Source organism: Lissotriton vulgaris, chromosome 12, assembly GCF_964263255.1.
Source record: "Lissotriton vulgaris chromosome 12, aLisVul1.2, whole genome shotgun sequence".
NCBI classification, from domain to species: domain Eukaryota; kingdom Metazoa; phylum Chordata; class Amphibia; order Caudata; family Salamandridae; genus Lissotriton; species Lissotriton vulgaris.
In genome coordinates this window covers 255632394-255650855 of record NC_141700.1, presented here as the reverse complement: position 1 = coordinate 255650855, position 18462 = coordinate 255632394, and the positions used below count along the sequence as shown (strand labels likewise).

General features: G+C 48.3%; 1 protein-coding gene across 1 annotated transcript in view; it reads right to left on the bottom strand.

Moving 5' to 3' along the window:
- The window catches only part of MMP15 (matrix metallopeptidase 15), a 226653-nt gene that overhangs the window by 46137 nt on the left and 162054 nt on the right, over positions 1–18462 (bottom strand). The window contains exon 3 of the mRNA XM_086947792.1: positions 5807–5932. Within this exon, the coding sequence (XP_086803918.1) occupies positions 5807–5932 (126 nt within the window). The remainder of the gene's footprint in view (positions 1–5806; positions 5933–18462) is intronic.

The following is an 18462-nucleotide window of genomic DNA, read 5'->3' as shown; positions in this document are numbered from 1 at the left end:
GGGGGACAAACTCCTCCTTGAAGACCACATTCAAAATATTGCCGAAGGATTATCTCATTCAGGACTTTCAAGAATGAATGGAAGACTTTGCAACTTAAAAACATTTTTTCGAGGACCTCGTGAACTGCTTTTTCTTTAGAGTTAGACGCTGAAGTTTGAAATGGCTCTTGATATAGTTGAGCCTCCATGTGTTCCATAACCACTTGTGAAATGTTCAATTTTATGGTTCAATTTCAAGTAATATACCGAGCTATTTGTACAATTTTTATGACTAGCACATGTAACTGTGCACCAGAAAACTTTGTATCTCAAAGACCCTATATGGTTATGTAGTTACATTTTCTAACCACGTCATTATAGAAACCTGGCTTGGAGTTAGTAAATTGAGAACTATAGACTCCATGTCTGTTGTTGCCTGGGAGGACGTAGGTCAAGCAACAACACCTGGCAAACGGTTGTTCATTATTTCAGAGAGCGAGAGCTTACAACCGCCTACACTATGAGTTATATTTACAACAAGGGGTGGTGAGGGACAGAGTCTCTGAATTAAACAGAATACTCTCACCCAGTCAAGAGATCAGGGCTAGATCCAACACCGTTTTTTAGCTCACTGCACCATCCCAGTTTCAGAACCTGGCTGTATGCAAATTAGTCTGTTCCTGTCCCAGTGCATGATGGGAACAGGGCAAACCAAACTACAAAAGCCAATTCTTACACTGGGAAGGAAACAAGCTACCGGGGACCGGTTTCTGGCATTTCAGCCGTCTTCGGCCCGGCTTGCTTGAATCCTGATGGTGCAATGAGCAAGGGACTCACATCTGAGTATACCCTTCCACGCTTAGGGTGGACAAAAATATTTACAACAAGGGGTGGTGAGGGACAGAGTCTCTGAATTAAACAGAATACTCTCACCCAGTCAAGAGATCAGGGCTAGATCCAACACCGTTTTTTAGCTCACTGCACCATCCCAGTTTCAGAACCTGGCTGTATGCAAATTAGTCTGTTCCTGTCCCAGTGCATGATGGGAACAGGGCAAACCAAACTACAAAAGCCAATTCTTACACTGGGAAGGAAACAAGCTACCGGGGACCGGTTTCTGGCATTTCAGCCGTCTTCGGCCCGGCTTGCTTGAATCCTGATGGTGCAATGAGCAAGGGACTCACATCTGAGTATACCCTTCCACGCTTAGGGTGGACAAAAATATTTACAACAAGGGGTGGTGAGGGACAGAGTCTCTGAATTAAACAGAATACTCTCACCCAGTCAAGAGATCAGGGCTAGATCCAACACCGTTTTTTAGCTCACTGCACCATCCCAGTTTCAGAACCTGGCTGTATGCAAATTAGTCTGTTCCTGTCCCAGTGCATGATGGGAACAGGGCAAACCAAACTACAAAAGCCAATTCTTACACTGGGAAGGAAACAAGCTACCGGGGACCGGTTTCTGGCATTTCAGCCGTCTTCGGCCCGGCTTGCTTGAATCCTGATGGTGCAATGAGCAAGGGACTCACATCTGAGTATACCCTTCCACGCTTAGGGTGGACAAAAATATTTACAACACTGCTCCATCAGGATTCAAGCAAGCCGGGCCGAAGAAGGCTGAAATGCCAGAAACCGGTCCCCGGTAGCTTGTCTCCTTTCTGGTGAAGAATTGGCTTGGTAGTTTAGTCTGCCCTGTTCCCATGATGCACTGGGCCAGGGACAGACTGATTTGCATATAGCCAGGTTCTGAGCTGGGATGGGGCAGTGAGATAAATAACGGTGATGGATCAAGCCCTGATCTTTGGACTGGGTAAGAGTGGTCTGTTTAACTCAGACACTCTGTTCATCACCACCCCCTTTTTGTAAATCGTTTTTGGCCACTATAGGTGTGGCAGGGTATACTCAGACATGAGTCCCTTTCTCACTGCTCCATCAGGATTCAAGCAAGCCGGGCCGAAGAAGGCTGAAATGCCAGAAACCGGTCCCCGGTAGCTTGTCTCCTTTCTGGTGAAGAATTGGCTTGGTAGTTTAGTCTGCCCTGTTCCCATGATGCACTGGGCCAGGGACAGACTGATTTGCATATAGCCAGGTTCTGAGCTGGGATGGGGCAGTGAGATAAATAACGGTGATGGATCAAGCCCTGATCTTTGGACTGGGTAAGAGTGGTCTGTTTAACTCAGACACTCTGTTCATCACCACCCCCTTTTTGTAAATCGTTTTTGGCCACTATAGGTGTGGCAGGGTATACTCAGACATGAGTCCCTTTCTCACTGCTCCATCAGGATTCAAGCAAGCCGGGCCGAAGAAGGCTGAAATGCCAGAAACCGGTCCCCGGTAGCTTGTCTCCTTTCTGGTGAAGAATTGGCTTGGTAGTTTAGTCTGCCCTGTTCCCATGATGCACTGGGCCAGGGACAGACTGATTTGCATATAGCCAGGTTCTGAGCTGGGATGGGGCAGTGAGATAAATAACGGTGATGGATCAAGCCCTGATCTTTGGACTGGGTAAGAGTGGTCTGTTTAACTCAGACACTCTGTTCATCACCACCCCCTTTTTGTACACTATGAGTTAAGCATCAAGACATTGTAACTCATTGTTTTTGGCGTGTTGGAAGAGAGCACAGAACTGCCATGTGTTTAGGGTCCCGGAAAGAGATTGTTAGGCGCCAGCAGCATTGCAGTGGAATCTTCTACCCTCATGTGTTTTGTTACATTTGTAACTTTTGCCTAGCTTGCAGGCGGCCACTAGCATGGTTTTGCAGTTCACTTTGCAACGGATTTATAACATGACGCCAACTGCTTTCCAGAGCATTGGCTTCTTTTCCTCCTCGAGTTCCGGGTATTTAGAAATCCACAAACTAGCACAATCAAATGCGCTCCTGTGTTTTGATGGAATCATGTGTTCTATACTGCAGCTGTGCTCCTGCAGACACCCGTTTCTGTGAGGCTGAAAGATGCATGCAACAACTCCTGCAAAAAGTGTTGTGCAGATTTCAGCTTCAAATCATAGAGGTGCAGCAGGCTACACCATTCACCAGGCAAACACCTCTCCATAATACTGACAGGAAGCGAGGCCGCTTGTTGCATCTTCTCTGTCAATTCCACTAGGTGCTTGAAGTACTACAAACGCACATGTACTTACCAATGACAACCCCTGGGACGGCTTAGTCCACATTTGACATAAGAAAGTGATGCAAATTGTGGTAAGATGATTGAGATACGTGTATGCAAACGTGGCTAGCTCTCCCACACATTTTTGCATCAAGCAGATTTAGGCAGAGCTGTAAGTTCGACACAACATTCTATGGGGTCATCTCGGAACCGCACGCACGACACCAAAATACAACTCACATTAACTGCGCTATAAAAACACACACCCTACCAACAAGACACTGCAAACAGAGTCGCTGCTTACTCGACCACTAAGATCTTTGAGAGCTTGTTAGTGGAAATGCTACAATAAACTCAAAGCCTTACAACAGACATCTGGGGTCCAAAATAAACACAGGCTTATGACCAGCCTTGCAGGGTGCTCAACTAGTCACCTTTATTCACAAAGGACGTGCAGATCTATAGGACTCCCATACGTTACCAAGGGTATGCCTCACTCTTAGCCAGGCAGGCTGTCCGTTGGTACCAATCTTCTGATTTAGGTTTAGGGCAGTGCTGTCTTTTGCACCTTCTTTTTTAATCTAGTTTTTCTCCACAGCAAACATTTTTCCCAATGGAGGAACAACCCGTTCCCCTAGACCACCATTATACCGGGTGTTTTTCAAAGTCCCGCCACACCCTGAAAATCACTCATCTAGCCATTGGTAATAGGGGAAGTGAATGAAGAAAATTGTGAATACCTATGAAGGGTCAGCTTTGTGGGTGTTCCAAATTTTTCTATGACCACCATCTATACACAGCCATTTCTCTCCTGATCCTGCTCCTAATCTTCATTTACTCCTGTGGGAAAAGCCTGCCTAGATAGGAAGACTTTCTTGCCAGGGGGTTAGTTTCCAAATGTAAATCCTGATCCTGTGAACAAGGGCATCAGTTCTGCACAAAAGCGCGAGTTTCGACGAGTCGGTAATGTAATCGAGCAATGTCAGAAAAGCTGGTCAGACATAGCAGTGTGAGGTACTGTGTCTGTACATGTTGCCCAATTAAGTGGGCCATTAGAGCCAGTTTGTACCAATGCACTTTGTCCTTTAAGTAATTCTATTGCTCGAGCTTACAGGCAGGTGGGAGGCAAGAAAGGCAGGCAGTCTAATGTCTATAGAGAACATTCAAGGGGCATCCTCTAGGGGATACTGAACAGACCTTTACCGGGAGCAACCAGAAGTCTCCTCACAGCGATGCAGGTAGAAAATAGCCTGTTTTCCTGCCGATAATTCCACAGCCACCATTGCCAGTCACTTTATGCACTAGTATATGGCCATCCACACCTGAGTTAGAGGTACACTATTAGTGTACCTCCTTTCAACACAGCAAGACTATGTTGAAATCTCTGAACTCAAACGAAGGGCAGACACCTCCAGTGGGCTCGTGGAACTTTGAATGGTCAGGGAGGCACAGTTTTACCATACCGTGCAGACATGTCCTATCCAAATAAGGTCAGCAGTGCATAACAGGGTCTGCTGCTGAGTCCGGAAGGGTAGAGCTATGGAGTATGCGTCACATAGTGGACTCCTAACAGAGAGACGCCTCACCTATGGTCTGTAACGATCTCGGAGGATCTGTGGTAAGGCTCACATATGGGTCATCACAAAAGAAGCCAGATGTAGACGATGTAGGCCTCCTTAACGTGCACCACCCTACCAAAGGACTTTTTTATATGGCCAGATCCACTTGTTACAAACACTACACTCAGTAGCGGACTTGTCTAAGCTACTGTCTGATAGCCAGTACAACATTTTACATCTTCCTCACCCACAGACACTTAGCACCTGAGAAACTGCAACAGACCACTGGAAGGTAATCTTTGAATACCTGTGACTGGGTGAGGAAGCAGCCAGTTGATGCAATCATGCAATGGGGGAGGGCTGGGAGGCCCTCTGACACCAGCCAAAGTTCTTTGTTTTAGGGACCCAGGAAATGTAGTGTAGATACAACGTGCACTGCTACTGATTCTTACCCGTGTCTCATACTAAGCTTGCTATCCTTCAAACATTTCCACCAGGGGTGCCAGATCAATGCCCCGCGTGTCAAGGATAAATGTGTGGACCCTATCTCCTCAGCATGACACTAATCCCCCAGCAACAGCTCGGTGTCAACCATGACTTATATCAGTGCCATTAACACAAAGCAAGCCATTTGGTAGGGCAGTGAGATGAATGCTTACTAAATATTTTGTGATTGCTATTTTCTAATAGTTTCCTTGCAACCCTGACGAGAAAGCCATTTACCATATCATTTAGGGCTGCATCGAGCCTACCGAGGATTATTTGGGGGAAGTGATTTTGGCGAAGTGATTCAGTTACCAAGATTATAATCAAGCCACCTACAACTCTTTGGTCTGATGATCTCCGGGGTGATTTTAGTAGAAAGACAACCGTGCGTTCAGAAGCAATCGGGATCAAACTAGAAAACACTGGAGCACTCCTTAGATTTTAAGAATACGGTGCACATTGCTTCAGCTATATTTGTGCCAGCCTGTGCCTTGGATTTCTACTCTACAACTCTGCATTTGTTTACCAACTACTCTAGAGATTTACAATTACTTTAACTATTGTAAACCAACCTGTGATTCACCTTCAGGCCTACATTGCGACTTCCTCATGTACCCACCAAGGCCTGAGGAAACTCACAGTGAAGACAGGGAGACAGTAGGCACTGCGTACCTGAAGGTGAGTGGGCTGTGTGTCCACTTCAGCCCCCGCAAGGCATATCGCCGTCTCCGCCGAAGGTTCGCTTTTGCCTGGGCGCCAAACTGATCCGGAATGCCACAGCGAGGTCGTCGCATCCACCTGCCGAGGAACAAGACAACACAGACAGTGGGGGTGAGAACGTGAATACATAACCCAGTGGTGCTTTCCCAGTTGACCTGGAGCTGTAGAGAATAGCATTGGGATATGTGTTATGGTTGCGCTGTAGTGAACGTTATTCAAGTATTGGTTTTTGCAGAACTTTAGTGTAAGGCAGAAGAATTGACGGGGTCCACTGACGCTTGATCTATGTACAATGTTCATGATAACCCCAACCACTGCATATGAAAGAGACATTTAGCTAATGTGAACATCCTGAAATTCTGGCATACGACCCTGACAAAAAGGAAAATGCTACTTACCAGCATGCATCTGTTCTTGGCATGTAGACTGCAGATTCTTACACTGTGCTTTAGATCGCCACCTGGTGTTGGGCTCGGATGATTGCATGTTGTTGTCGTCTTGGAAGAAGTCTTTGTAGTCACGAGATAGGTGAACAGATACACACGTCCCGGGGAGGCGGAGGGTGTGTAAGAATCTACAGCTCTACATGCCAAGAACAGATGCATACTGGTAAGTAACATTTTCCGTTCGAGGCATATGAACTGCAGATCTTACACTGTGCATAGATTGTACAGCAGTGTCTCGCCTTAGCGGTGGTCACCTGTATCTGTTGCAGTAGTTTGAAAGAGGGTTTTGAGGACAGCTTGGCCTACTGCAGCTTGCTGCTTAGCTTGCACATCAACACAATAGTGTTTAGTGAAGGTGTGTGTTGTAGACCATGTTGCTGCCTTGCAAATGTCTTCTAAGGGAATGTTCCCTAAGAAAGCCATGGAGGCTCCTAGTTTGTGTGTGGAGTGCGCCCTAGGAGGAACTGTTAATGTACGTTTTGCTTTTTGATAGCATATCTGTATACAATTTACAATCCACCTTGCAAGTCCAGCTTTAGAGATGGGGTTGCCTTTATGTGGTGGAGAGAAAGCTACAAACAATTGCTTTGTTTTGCAAAAGGATTTGGTCCTATCTATATAATAGAGGAGAGCTCTTTTAATGTCTAGTGTGTGTAGAGCTCTTTCTGCTACAGAGTCTTGGTTTTGGAAAAACACTGGTAACTCTACAGATTGGTTTAAATGAAACGGAGTGATGACTTTTGGAAGGAATTTGGGATTTGTTCTGAGAACCACTTTATTACGGTGTAATTGTAAAAATGGTTCTTGTACAGTGAAAGGTTGAATCTCACTTACTCTCCTAAGAGCGGTAATAGCTATTATGAAAGCTATTTTCCATGTGAGGATTTGCAGTTCACATTTCTGTAGAGGTTCAAAAGGTGGTCCTATGAGCTTTGTAAGAACAATGTTTAGGTTCCATACTGGAGAGGTTGGTAACCTGGGAGGAATGATTCTTTTTACCCATTAACTCTTTCACTACAAAGTGGGCGAAGAATGTAAGCAATAAATGTTTCTGGTGTCCCGACCGGGTAGAAAGCATTGGCCATATGTTTTTTGCTTGTCCAGCATACCGAGCCCCTCGACTCAAATGGCTGAAACCTTTATGTAGAATTTTGGATTGTGGGGGATACCTTGAAGCCCTACAGAAATTTCGTAATATCAGATCTGAGATTTCTGTGATTTGTGTGGCTAAATTTCTGGGTTGGGTGTGGCTGATCCGTACCAAGAAATTGAACACTTTTTTAAATTAACTGCCATGATATGAACTACATGTCGTATGCTTGTAATTTTTTTCTTCAGTTATCTGGGGACATGTTTACAGTAGTTTTTATATGTTTTTAAGTATTGTATGTTGTCTTTTATGAATTTTACTTCGAAATAAAGACATAATGAATTGAATTGATTCTTTTTAATCCTTCCATAAACGCTTTCATAGCAGGCACTCTAAATAGAGACAAATGTTGTCTATTTTGTAAATATGCTGCAATTGCTGCCAGAAGTAGGCGTATCGATGAATATGCCAAATTACATCTTTGTAAATGTAGAAGGTAACAAATTATATTTTTGGATGGAAACACCTAGGGGATCAATTTGGTTATTGTTGCAGTAAATGGCAAATCCTTTCCATTTAGCAGCATAGTAATCTCTAGTAGTAGGTCTCCTGGCTTTTTTAATGATATTCATACAGTCTGGTGGTAGGTTAAGATAACCAAACTCTAAGACCTTAGGAGCCAGATCGCCAGATTCAGTTGACTTGGGTCTGGATGTCTGATTTCTCCATGGTTCTGCGTTAGCAGGGTTGGTGTCAGGCGTAGTTTTTGATGTGGAACTAGGGATAGTTCTAGCAGAGTTGTATACCACGGTTGGCGTGCCCATATGGGAGCTCCTAAAATCAGTTTGAGCGACTGTTGGCGTAGCTTGTGCACTATTAGTGGTATTAGTGGTAGTGGCGGAAAAGCGTAGGCAAATCTGCCTGACCAGTTCATCCATATCGCATTGCCCTTGGACAGCGGGTGTGGAAATCTGGCGGCGAAGGTTGGGCATTTTGCGTTTTCGTGTGGGCCAAACAGATCTATGTCTGGATGACCCCACTTGTGAAAGAATGGTTGCAGAACTTGCGGATGTATTTCCCATTCGTGAACCTGTTGTGTCTGCCGACTTAGCAGATCTGCTATCTGATTGTGAACTCCTCAAAGGTGTTTTGCTAACAGATATATGTTTTGTGGAATGGCCCATCTCCAAATGTTCTGTGCAAGCTAGGCCATCTGTAGAGAGTGCGTCCCTCCCTGTTTTTGTATATAGTACATAGCTGTCATGTTGTCCGTTCGGATTAAGACAGCTTTGTTTTGTACTTGTACCTGGAATGTTTTGAGTGCTAAGAATATTTGCTTGCAACTCTAGGTGATTGATATGGAACGATGTTTGTTGATTGGTCCATTGTCCTTGAGTTGTATGATGTAGGAGATGGGCTCCCCATCCTGTGAGAGATGCGTCTGCTGTAAGTACTATCTGTGGAAGAAGTGATATGACTTCTTGTTTGAGCAGCGTAAGATGTTCTGCAGGCATTGGACGCTGCCTGGGTGGTATGTGTGGAGGGGCAGCTGTAAGTTCGAGGAGGATGCCTGTGTATTGGATTTGAAGGAAGCTGTATTGTCTGCTCCAGTTTGTTTGGAGCCTGCTCTATAGAAGGAGCCACAAAAGGAGCCTCTTGCCTGTGTGGATTGCAAAGCTCCCATGGATTTGGCTGTATCTGTATCTTTTTCATTTTCTCAAGTGCTGTGTCTACCTCTGGTCCAAACAATTGATGTTGGTTGAATGGCTGATTTAAGACGGGAGTTTGCACTCCCTGCTTAAATCCTGAAATGCGTAGCCACAAATGACGTGTAAGTAGGACACTAGTGTTTACAGCTCTAGATGCAGTGTCTGCAACATCAAGGGCACACTTGATTGAGGCATTTTAAATTAACTTGCCTTCTTGTATAAGGTCATCTGCCTGCGCCTTATATTGGCCAGGTAGATGTTGCATTCATTTTTCTAACTGATCATAATGAGCCCTGTCATATATTGCAAGGAGGGCTTGCGTGTTAGCTATACATCATGTATTGGTAGCTTGCGCAGCTATTCTTTTGCCTGAAGCATCTATCACCTTAGATTCTTTATCAGGGGCTGGGGCTTCACCTGACGTCTGTGAGTTTGCTCTTTTCCTAGCATTTGAGACAACTAGTGAATCTAAGGGTAGCTGTCCTTTAATGTAGGCTGGATCACCAGGAGAAGGCCTGTACTTTTTCTCAATTCTAGGGTTTAGGATCTTAGCAGGTACAGATCTTTAAATACCTCTGGAGCATGTTTGATCATAGGAAGAATTTGAACAGACCTCTGTGATTGTTCAAACGTATCTAATAAAAAATCTTCCTCTGCCTCATCTGAATGCATGGTGATCCCATGATAAATGGCAGCCCTTTTCAGTAAGTGCCCAAAACCAATATTGTCCTCTGGGAGAGAAGGTTTTGATGGATATGACTGTGGGTCAGGAATATCTGGCACATCTTGTGGGTTTGGGTACTCCCAATCTGGATCATCAACAGGGTAGGGAAAAGGCTCATCTGGGTCTACCCCTCCCCCTATACTCTACTCGTCATCATTTTGAGGTGTATGTGGTGAAGAAGGAGGAGGAGAGTGTTCAGGAGAATTCTGAGATGAATTGTTAGAAGGAACAGGAGATGAAGGAGAAGGAAGTATAGGAGAAGAAAGGTGCATAGGAGATGTGGCAGAGTCCTTCTTCTTGACAGGCACTGCAGGTGTAGGTGCTGTGTCTGATTTCCTCTTCCTGTGTGGTGTAGTGGATACAAGACCTGTCTTTGGTTCAATGTAGATCTTCTTTTGTAGAGGATCAGGCTGGAGAAGTTCTTCTCCTTGCAGAACCTTTGCCCGTGCCAATTTTGTCAGTTCTGGGCGTGGTTGCTGCTTGTCTTTAGCCTTAGGAGTTGTAACTGTGTCCTTTGGCGTAGATTTCGGCACCGAAGGTGTTGTTTTCGGAGTCGAAGGCAGTTTCGAGGGCTTGAGCGCATCGGAATCAGACCTTGTATGTTTCGGTACCGAAGATATTGGCTTCGGAGTGGAAGCTGGTCTCGTCGGCCTTGAGGCGTCAGACGCTGGCTTCATAGATTTGTCTTTAGAAGTCGACGGTTTCGGAGCCGAGACTTCTTTCGGTTTCGATGCCGAGGGAGCTGGTTTGATCGGCACGTGCGGCTTGCTCGGTAAGGAGCTACCGGAAGGCTTGAGTATTTTCTTCGGAGCTGGGCTCGATGGCGGGGCTTTCGAAGTGTGTTTTCGGTCTCGACTGGGCCCCGTAGGCGGAGTGTTGACCTTTGCCTTCGATTTAGGTGGTGGATATGGGGCCGGGGCAGTAGTACTCACACGCTGACCCGATGGTATGGAGTCATCTGAGTCATCTGCCTCTGATACGATTTAAAGATCGTCAGAATCTTCTTCGGGAACGAGCGGAACTTCTTCGTTGAAGATATCCACCGGTTCCGGGACCGATCTCTGCATGTCGTGTCGACGGGCACTCCGATCTCGAATGGTTTTCTTGGATCGAAAGGAAGCACAGGCTGTGCAGCTGGATTTGTCGTGTTCTGGCGATAAGCACAGGTTACACACCTTGTGATGGTCACTATGAGAACTTTGCTCCACAGTTGGGGCATTTTTTAAATGGCGTCCTTTCCATGAGGTGTAGGCCTCACGGCGTGGATAGGCCCAATGGCCCGCGTCGACTAATCGGGCTGATGGAGTCGAGACGATGTTTTTCAATATCGAAAGTAATTTGGTGAAGTTTAAATACGTTTTTACGCTTCGAACCGCAGCGGAAAAAGTTAATCCGAACCCAGTGGCGGAAAAAAACAATCTAAGGATGGAGCCGATGCCCATGCGCACTATCGTCCAAGGGAGGAGTCACCGATCTCGTGACTACAAAGACTTCTTCCAAGAAGACAATAACATGCAATCATCCGAGCCCAACACCAGGTGGCGATCTAATGCACAGTGTAAGATCTGCAGCTCATATGCCTCAAACACATAAGATACTTTTATCTCCTTATTTATGAGCACTTCCTCCAATACTTTGGTGATAAGTCTTAATTTTCACCTCCTGTTCATACTCTCATTAAAGACTAATTAGAATATTGTTTTTTACTTTTGTCACGCTGTAATGAATGCGCAATTTCAAATGTACAGTTATTATATATATATATATATATATATATATATATATATATATATATATATATATATATATATATTATATGATAATTGTAACATCAATTGCATCTGAAATAACTAAGTTTTATGTTGCTCTTATAGGGAAAACAATACTACTGGGAAGATATCTTCTGCATGTGTTTTCAATGTTGTGGGCATAAACTTTCCCTATTCAATAGAGCCCAACCCGTTCTCGTGTTTTACTTTTAAAATGTCACCTATGCAGTGGCAGTTAATTGCCAGATATTCATAATGTCACATAAACGCCCCTTTGCAAAGGGCATTCTTGCCATCACCATGAAAATCAAAGCAAGGCTCAGAGTATTGACACTATCCCATCGGGTGAAAGGTGGTCATTTTCTGGTTTGTTTTCTTCCCATGCTTTGTTCCTCCTCTCTTTGGATGTGTATTCTTTTCTGGCTAGACTGTGGCCTCTGCCTCATCTGAGGTACAGAAGTGGTGCATGCGAGAGGGAAAGAGAGCTGTCTAACAAGGGAGAGGGAAGTTAGAGAGGAAGGTTAGATGGGGAGAAATGAAACAGGGAGAAAGCTGAGGTAGTCAAAATGAAAGGTTCAGAAAGTTGAAGTGTTGGCTAGAGAAAGAGGGTGATAGGTAAGGTTTTAGGCAGTGGTAGCAATAGCTAGAGAATGAAATGTGGATGCAATCAAAAAGGTGAGATAGATTTAGAGGGGAAGAGGCAAAGCGGGTAGAGAGGTGACTTAGAAAGAGGTTGGGGAAGAGAGAGGTAAAGATAGGTGAAGTAGTGAGAGAAGACTATAAAGAGCAATGAGAAGGGACACCAAAACACACCGCTTCTTAAACCTCTTTTTCAGTCATTACATAGGTCAGAAAACAGCGACTGTGTTAAGATGCGCCTCAAGAGGTAGAGTAGAAAGAGGTAGCTAGAAAGGAGGAAGCTAGCGAGAGAGGCGAGGAAGAAGGAACAAAGGTGTAAGGGAGTGAGAAAAGATAGTGAGGCGGAGTGACGTGGAGGATGAATGAATGGGGCGGTAAACTGAGGGGTTACCGAGAGAGAGGAGAGGGTCAAAAAATGAGGATGTGAGGTACAGCGAGGAGTGAGGCTGAGTGAAGTGAGGTAAAAAAGAAGACAGGGGAGTAGATAGAGACGAGGCACCGAGAGATTAGGTTGAGTGACATAAAACATATATAGGAGAGCTACAACGAGGTACGATGGAAACAGTGCAATGAGGGAGGGCGAGAGAGAGAGACAAAGAGGGAGGGAGAGAGAGTGAGACAATGAGGGAGGGAGAGCGACAAAGAGGGAGGGAGAGAGAGAGAGACAAAGAGGGAGGGAGATAGACAAAGAGGGAGGGCGAGAGAGAGAGACAAAGAGGGAGGGAGAGAGACAAAGAGGGAGGGAGAGAGACAAAGAGGGAGGGCGAGAGAGAGAGACAAATAGGGAGGGCGAGAGAGAGAGACAAAGAGAGAGAGACAAAGAGAGAGAGACAGAGAGAGGGAGGGCGAGAGAGAGAGAGACAAAGAGAGAGAGAGAGAGAGAGAGAGAGAGAGAGAGAGAGAGACAAATAGGGAGGGCGAGAGAGAGAGACAAATAGGGAGGGCGAGAGAGAGACGAAGAGAGAGAGAGAGAGAGAGACGGAGGGCGAGAGAGAGAGAGACAAAGAGAGAGAGAGAGAGAGAGAGAGAGAGAGAGAGAGAGAGTGACAAATAGGAAGGGCGAGAGAGAGAGAGACAAAGAGAGAGAGACAAAGAGAGAGAGAGAGAGAGAGAGAGAGAGAGAGACAAAGAGGGAGGGCGAGAGAGAGAGACAAAGAGGGAGGGCGAGAGAGAGAGACAAAGAGGGAGGGCGAGAGAGAGAGACAAAGAGAGAGAGACAAAGAGAGAGAGAGAGAGAGAGAGAGAGAGAGAGAGAGAGAGAGAGAGGGCGAGAGAGAGAGAGACAAAGAGAGAGAGAGAGAGAGAGAGAGAGAGAGAGAGACACAAATAGGGAGGGCGAGAGAGAGAGAGACAAAGAGAGAGAGACAAAGAGAGAGAGAGAGAGAGAGAGAGGGAGGGCGAGAGAGAGAGAGACAAAGAGAGAGAGAGAGAGTGACAAATAGGGAGGGCGAGAGAGAGAGACAAAGAGAGAGAGACAAAGAGAGAGAGAGGGAGAGAGACAAATAGGGAGGGCAAGAGAGAGAGACAAAGAGGGAGGGCGAGAGAGAGAGACAAAGAGAGAGGGCGAGAGAGAGAGAGACAAAGAGAGAGAGAGAGAGAGAGAGAGAGAAAGAGGTATAGTGAGAGAGAGGTATAGTGAGAGAGAGGTGAGGTAGATACTGGTGGGATAGATAAGGGGTGCACAGAGAAATGGTTGAGGTCGAACAAGGAAGGAGAAGTATGGAGAGAGACATGGGACAGAATGCCACCAACTGCATGAGAGTGCAGGGGTAAGAGGGTGCATGCTTAGTTGTCAAATTAAGAAAGAGACTGTGCTTTACTCTTAAAGTGGGGCTTAGGACTGGCCTGGGCAGTTTACCTTAGGCTGCTGGGCCCACTGTAACTGTAAACTTTGGTCAGCGGGAAAGATAAACAGAGGCAGCGTTTCATCTATTTATACTCGTCTTCTGGGAATGGTACTGGGCGCTGGCTGCACAGGAGCGGCAGGTACTGGGGCTGGAGTACTGACAGAAGGCCAGCTGCAGGCAGAATTGTAAGCGTGTGCAAAAAGCAGGAAGTGACGAAGAAGCGTTGATGTGAGTGAACTGCAGGCAGCTGTGCAAGAAATAGGAATGTGACGTCAGCTCAGAGTGTGGGGCACAGGCAGCAGTCTGCGAGTGTGACTGTGAGCAGCAGGCAGAGCTGTAAGGAATAGGAATGTGACGTCAGCTCAGAGTGTGGGGCACAGGCAGCAGTCTGCGAGTGTGACTGTGAGCAGCAGGCAGAGCTGTAAGAAATAGGAATGTGACGTCAGCTCAGAGTGTGGGGCACAAACAGCAGTCTGCGAGTGTGACTGTGAGCAGCAGGCAGAGCTGTAAGGAATAGGAATGTGACGTCAGCTCAGAGTGTGGGGCACAGGCAGCAGTCTGCGAGTGTGACTGTGAGCAGCAGGCAGAGCTGTAAGAAATAGGAATGTGACGTCAGCTCAGAGTGTGGGGCACAGGCAGCAGTCTGTGAGTGTGACTGTGAGCTGCAGGCAGCGGTGTAAGAAATAGGAATGTGACGTCAGCTCAGAGTGTGGGGCACAGGCAGCAGTGTGAGTGTGACTGGGAGCTGCAGGCAGCGGCGTAGAAGTTTGGCTGTAGGTGGGCTACAGGCAGTCGTGAGTGGGGCGTACCGCGGGTGAACGGCACCAGTAGTTGGGAACGTTGGTTCCAGATGAGCTACTGCTGCTGTGTAAGGGTCCTTACAAGGTGTGACCTGGAGAAAGGGGTAGAGTAGTGTTGTCTTAGGGTGAGCTGCAGGCAGTGGTGTAGGAATGTGGATTGTGGGTGAGCGTCAGGTAGCGGAACTATGATGCGCCTGAAGAAGCAGGCAGATGTTCAGGAATGTTGATAGTGGGTGACTGAGGATGCAGGAGTGTTGATGAGCTACAGGCAGTGATGCAGGAGTGCAGTCTGCGGATGAGCTGCAGGCATTGATGCAGGAGCGCTGTCTGCGGATGAGCTGCAGGCAGCGATGCAGGAGTGCTCTCTGCGGATGAGCTGCAGGCATTGATGCAGGAGCGCTGTCTGCGGATGAGCTGCAGGCAGCGATGCAGGAGTGCTGTCTGTGGTTGAGCTGCAGGCAGTGATGCAGGAGTGCAGTCTGCGGATGAGCTGCAGGCATTGATGCAGGAGCGCTGTCTGCGGATGAGCTGCAGGCAGTGATGCAGGAGTGCTCTCTGCGGATGAGCTGCAGGCATTGATGCAGGAGCGCTGTCTGCGGATGAGCTGCAGGCAGCGATGCAGGAGTGCTGTCTGTGGTTGAGCTGCAGGCAGTGATGCAGGAGTGCTCTCTGCGGATTAGTTGCAGGCAGTGATGCAGGAGTGCTGTCTGCGGGTTAGCTGCAGGCAGTGATGAGTGAGCTGCAGGCAGTGATGGGTTAGCTGCAGGCAGTGACGCAGGAGTGCTGTCCGTGGATGAGCTGCAGGCACTGATGCAGGAGTGCTCTCTGCGGTTGAGCTGCAGGCAGTGATGCAGGAGTGCTGTCTGCGGATGAGCTGCAGGCATTGATGCAGGAGCGCTGCCTGCGGATGAGCTGCAGGCAGTGATGCAGGAGTGCTGTCTGTGGTTGAGCTGCAGGCAGTGATGCAGGAGTGCTCTCTGCGGATTAGTTGCAGGCAGTGATGCAGGAGTGCTGTCTGCGGGTTAGCTGCAGGCAGTGATGAGTGAGCTGCAGGCAGTGATGGGTTAGCTGCAGGCAGTGACGCAGGAGTGCTGTCCGTGGATGCGCTGCAGGCACTGATGCAGGAGTGCTCTCTGCGGTTGAGCTGCAGGCAGTGATGCAGGAGTGCTGTCTGCGGATGAGCTGCAAGCAGTGATGCAGGAGTGCTGTCTGTGGTTTAGCTGCAGGCAGTGATGCAGAAGTGCTGTCTGCGGATGAGCTGCAGGCAGTGATGCAGTAGTGCTGTCTGTGGTTGAGCTGCAGGCAGTGATGCAGGAGTGCTGTCTGCGGATGAGCTGCAGGCAGTGATGCAGGAGTGCTGTCTGCGGATGAGCTGCAGGCAGTGATGCAGAAGTGCTGTCTGCGGATGAGCTGCAGGCAGTGATGCAGGAGTGCTGTCTGTGGTTTAGCTGCAGGCAGTGATGCAGGAGTGCTGTCTGCGGATGAGCTGCAGGCAGTGATGCAGAAGTGCTGTCTGCGGATTAGCTGCAAGCAGTGATGCAGGAGTGCTGTCTGCGGATGAGCTGCAGGCAGTGATACAGGAGTGCTGTCTGCGGATGAGCTGCAGGCAGTGATGCAGGAGTGCTGTCTGTGGTTGAGCTGCAGGCAGTGATGCAAGAGTGCTGTCTGCGGATGAGCTGCAGGCAGTGATGCAGAAGTGCTGTCTGCGGATTAGCTGCAGGCAGTGATGCAGGAGTGCTGTCTGCGGATGAGCTGCAGGCAGTGATGCAGGAGTGCTGTCTGCGGATGAGCTGCAGGCAGTGATGCAGGAGTGCTGTCTGCGGATGAGCTGCAGGCAGTGATGCAGGAGTGCTGTCTGCGGATTAGCTGCAGGCAGTGATGCAGAAGTGCTGTCTGCGGATGAGCTGCAGGCAGTGATGCAGGAGTGCTGTCTGCGGATGAGCTGCAGGCAGTGATGCAGTAGTGCGGTCTGCGGTTGAGCTGCAGGCAGTGATGCAGCAGTGCTGTCTGCGGTTGAGCTGCAGGCAGTGATGCAGGAGTGCTGTCTGTGGATGAGCAGCAGGCAGTGATGCAGTAGTGCTGTCTGTGGTTGAGCTGCAGGCAGTGATGCAGTAGTGCTGTCTGTGGTTGAGCTGCAGGCAGTGATGCAGGAGTGCTGTCTGTGGATGAGCTGCAGGCAGTGATGCAGTAGTGCTGTCTGTGGTTGAACTGCAGGCAGTGATGCAGTAGTGCTGTCTGTGGTTGAGCTGCAGGCAGTGATGCAGGAGTGCTGTCTGCGGATGAGCTGTAGGCAGTGATGCAGGAGTGCTGTCTGTGGATGAGCTGCAGGCAGTGATGTAGGAGTGCTGTGTGCGGCTGAGCTGCAGGCAGTGATGCAGTAGTGCTGTCTGTGGTTGAGCTGCAGGCAGTGATGCAGTAGTGCGGTCTGCGGTTGAGCTGCAGGCAGTGATGCAGCAGTGCTGTCTGCGGTTGAGCTGCAGGAAGTGATGCAGGAGTGCTGTCTGTGGATGAGCTGCAGGCAGTGATGCAGTAGTGCTGTCTGCGGTTGAGCTGCAGGCAGTGATGCAGCAGTGCTGTCTGCGGTTGAGCTGCAGGAAGTGATGCAGGAGTGCTGTCTGTGGATGAGCTGCAGGCAGTGATGCAGTAGTGCTGTCTGCGGTTGAGCTGCAGGCAGTGATGCAGCAGTGCTGTCTGCGGTTGAGCTGCAGGAAGTGATGCAGGAGTGCTGTCTGTGGATGAGCTGCAGGCAGTGATGCAGGAGTGCTGTCTGTGGTTGAGCTGCAGGCAGTGATGCAGTAGTGCTGACTGTGGTTGAGCTGCAGGCAGTGATGCAGTAGTGCTGTCTGTGGTTGAGCTGCAGGCAGTGATGCAGGAGTGCTGTCTGTGGATGAGCTGCAGGCAGTGATGCAGTAGTGCTGTCTGTGGTTGAGCTGCAGGCAGTGATGCAGTAGTGCTGTCTGTGGTTGAGCTGCAGGCAGTGATGCAGGAGTGCTGTCTGTGGTTGAGCTGCAGGCAGTGATGCAGTAGTGCTGTCTGTGGTTGAGCTGCAGGCAGTGATGCAGGAGTGCTGTCTGTGGTTGAGCTGCAGGCAGTGATGCAGTAGTGCTGTCTGTGGTTGAGCTGCAGGCAGTGACGCAGGAGTGCTGTCCGTGGATGAGCTGCAGGCAGTGATGCAGTAGTGCTGTCTGTGGTTGAGCTGCAGGCAGTAATGCAGGAGTGCGGTCTGTGGATGAGCTACATATTTTCCCTGGAAATAATTGTGCCACATCAATCCCCAAACATAATTTCCTTGTTCTGAGCTGTAGACAGTGGGCAGGAGTGCTCTCTGTGGATTAGTTGCAGGCAGTGATGGAGGAGTGTTCTCTGCGGATTAGTTGCAGGCAGTGATGCAGGAGTGCTGTCTGCAGATGAGCTGCAGGTAGTAGGCAGGAGTGCTCTCTGCGGATAAGCTGCAGGCAGGGATGCAGGAGTGCTGTCTGCGGATTAGTTGCAGGCAGTGATGCAGGAGTGCTGTCTGCGGATTAGGTGCAGGCAGTGATGAGTGAGCTGCAGGCAGTGATGGGTTAGCTGCAGGCAGTGATACA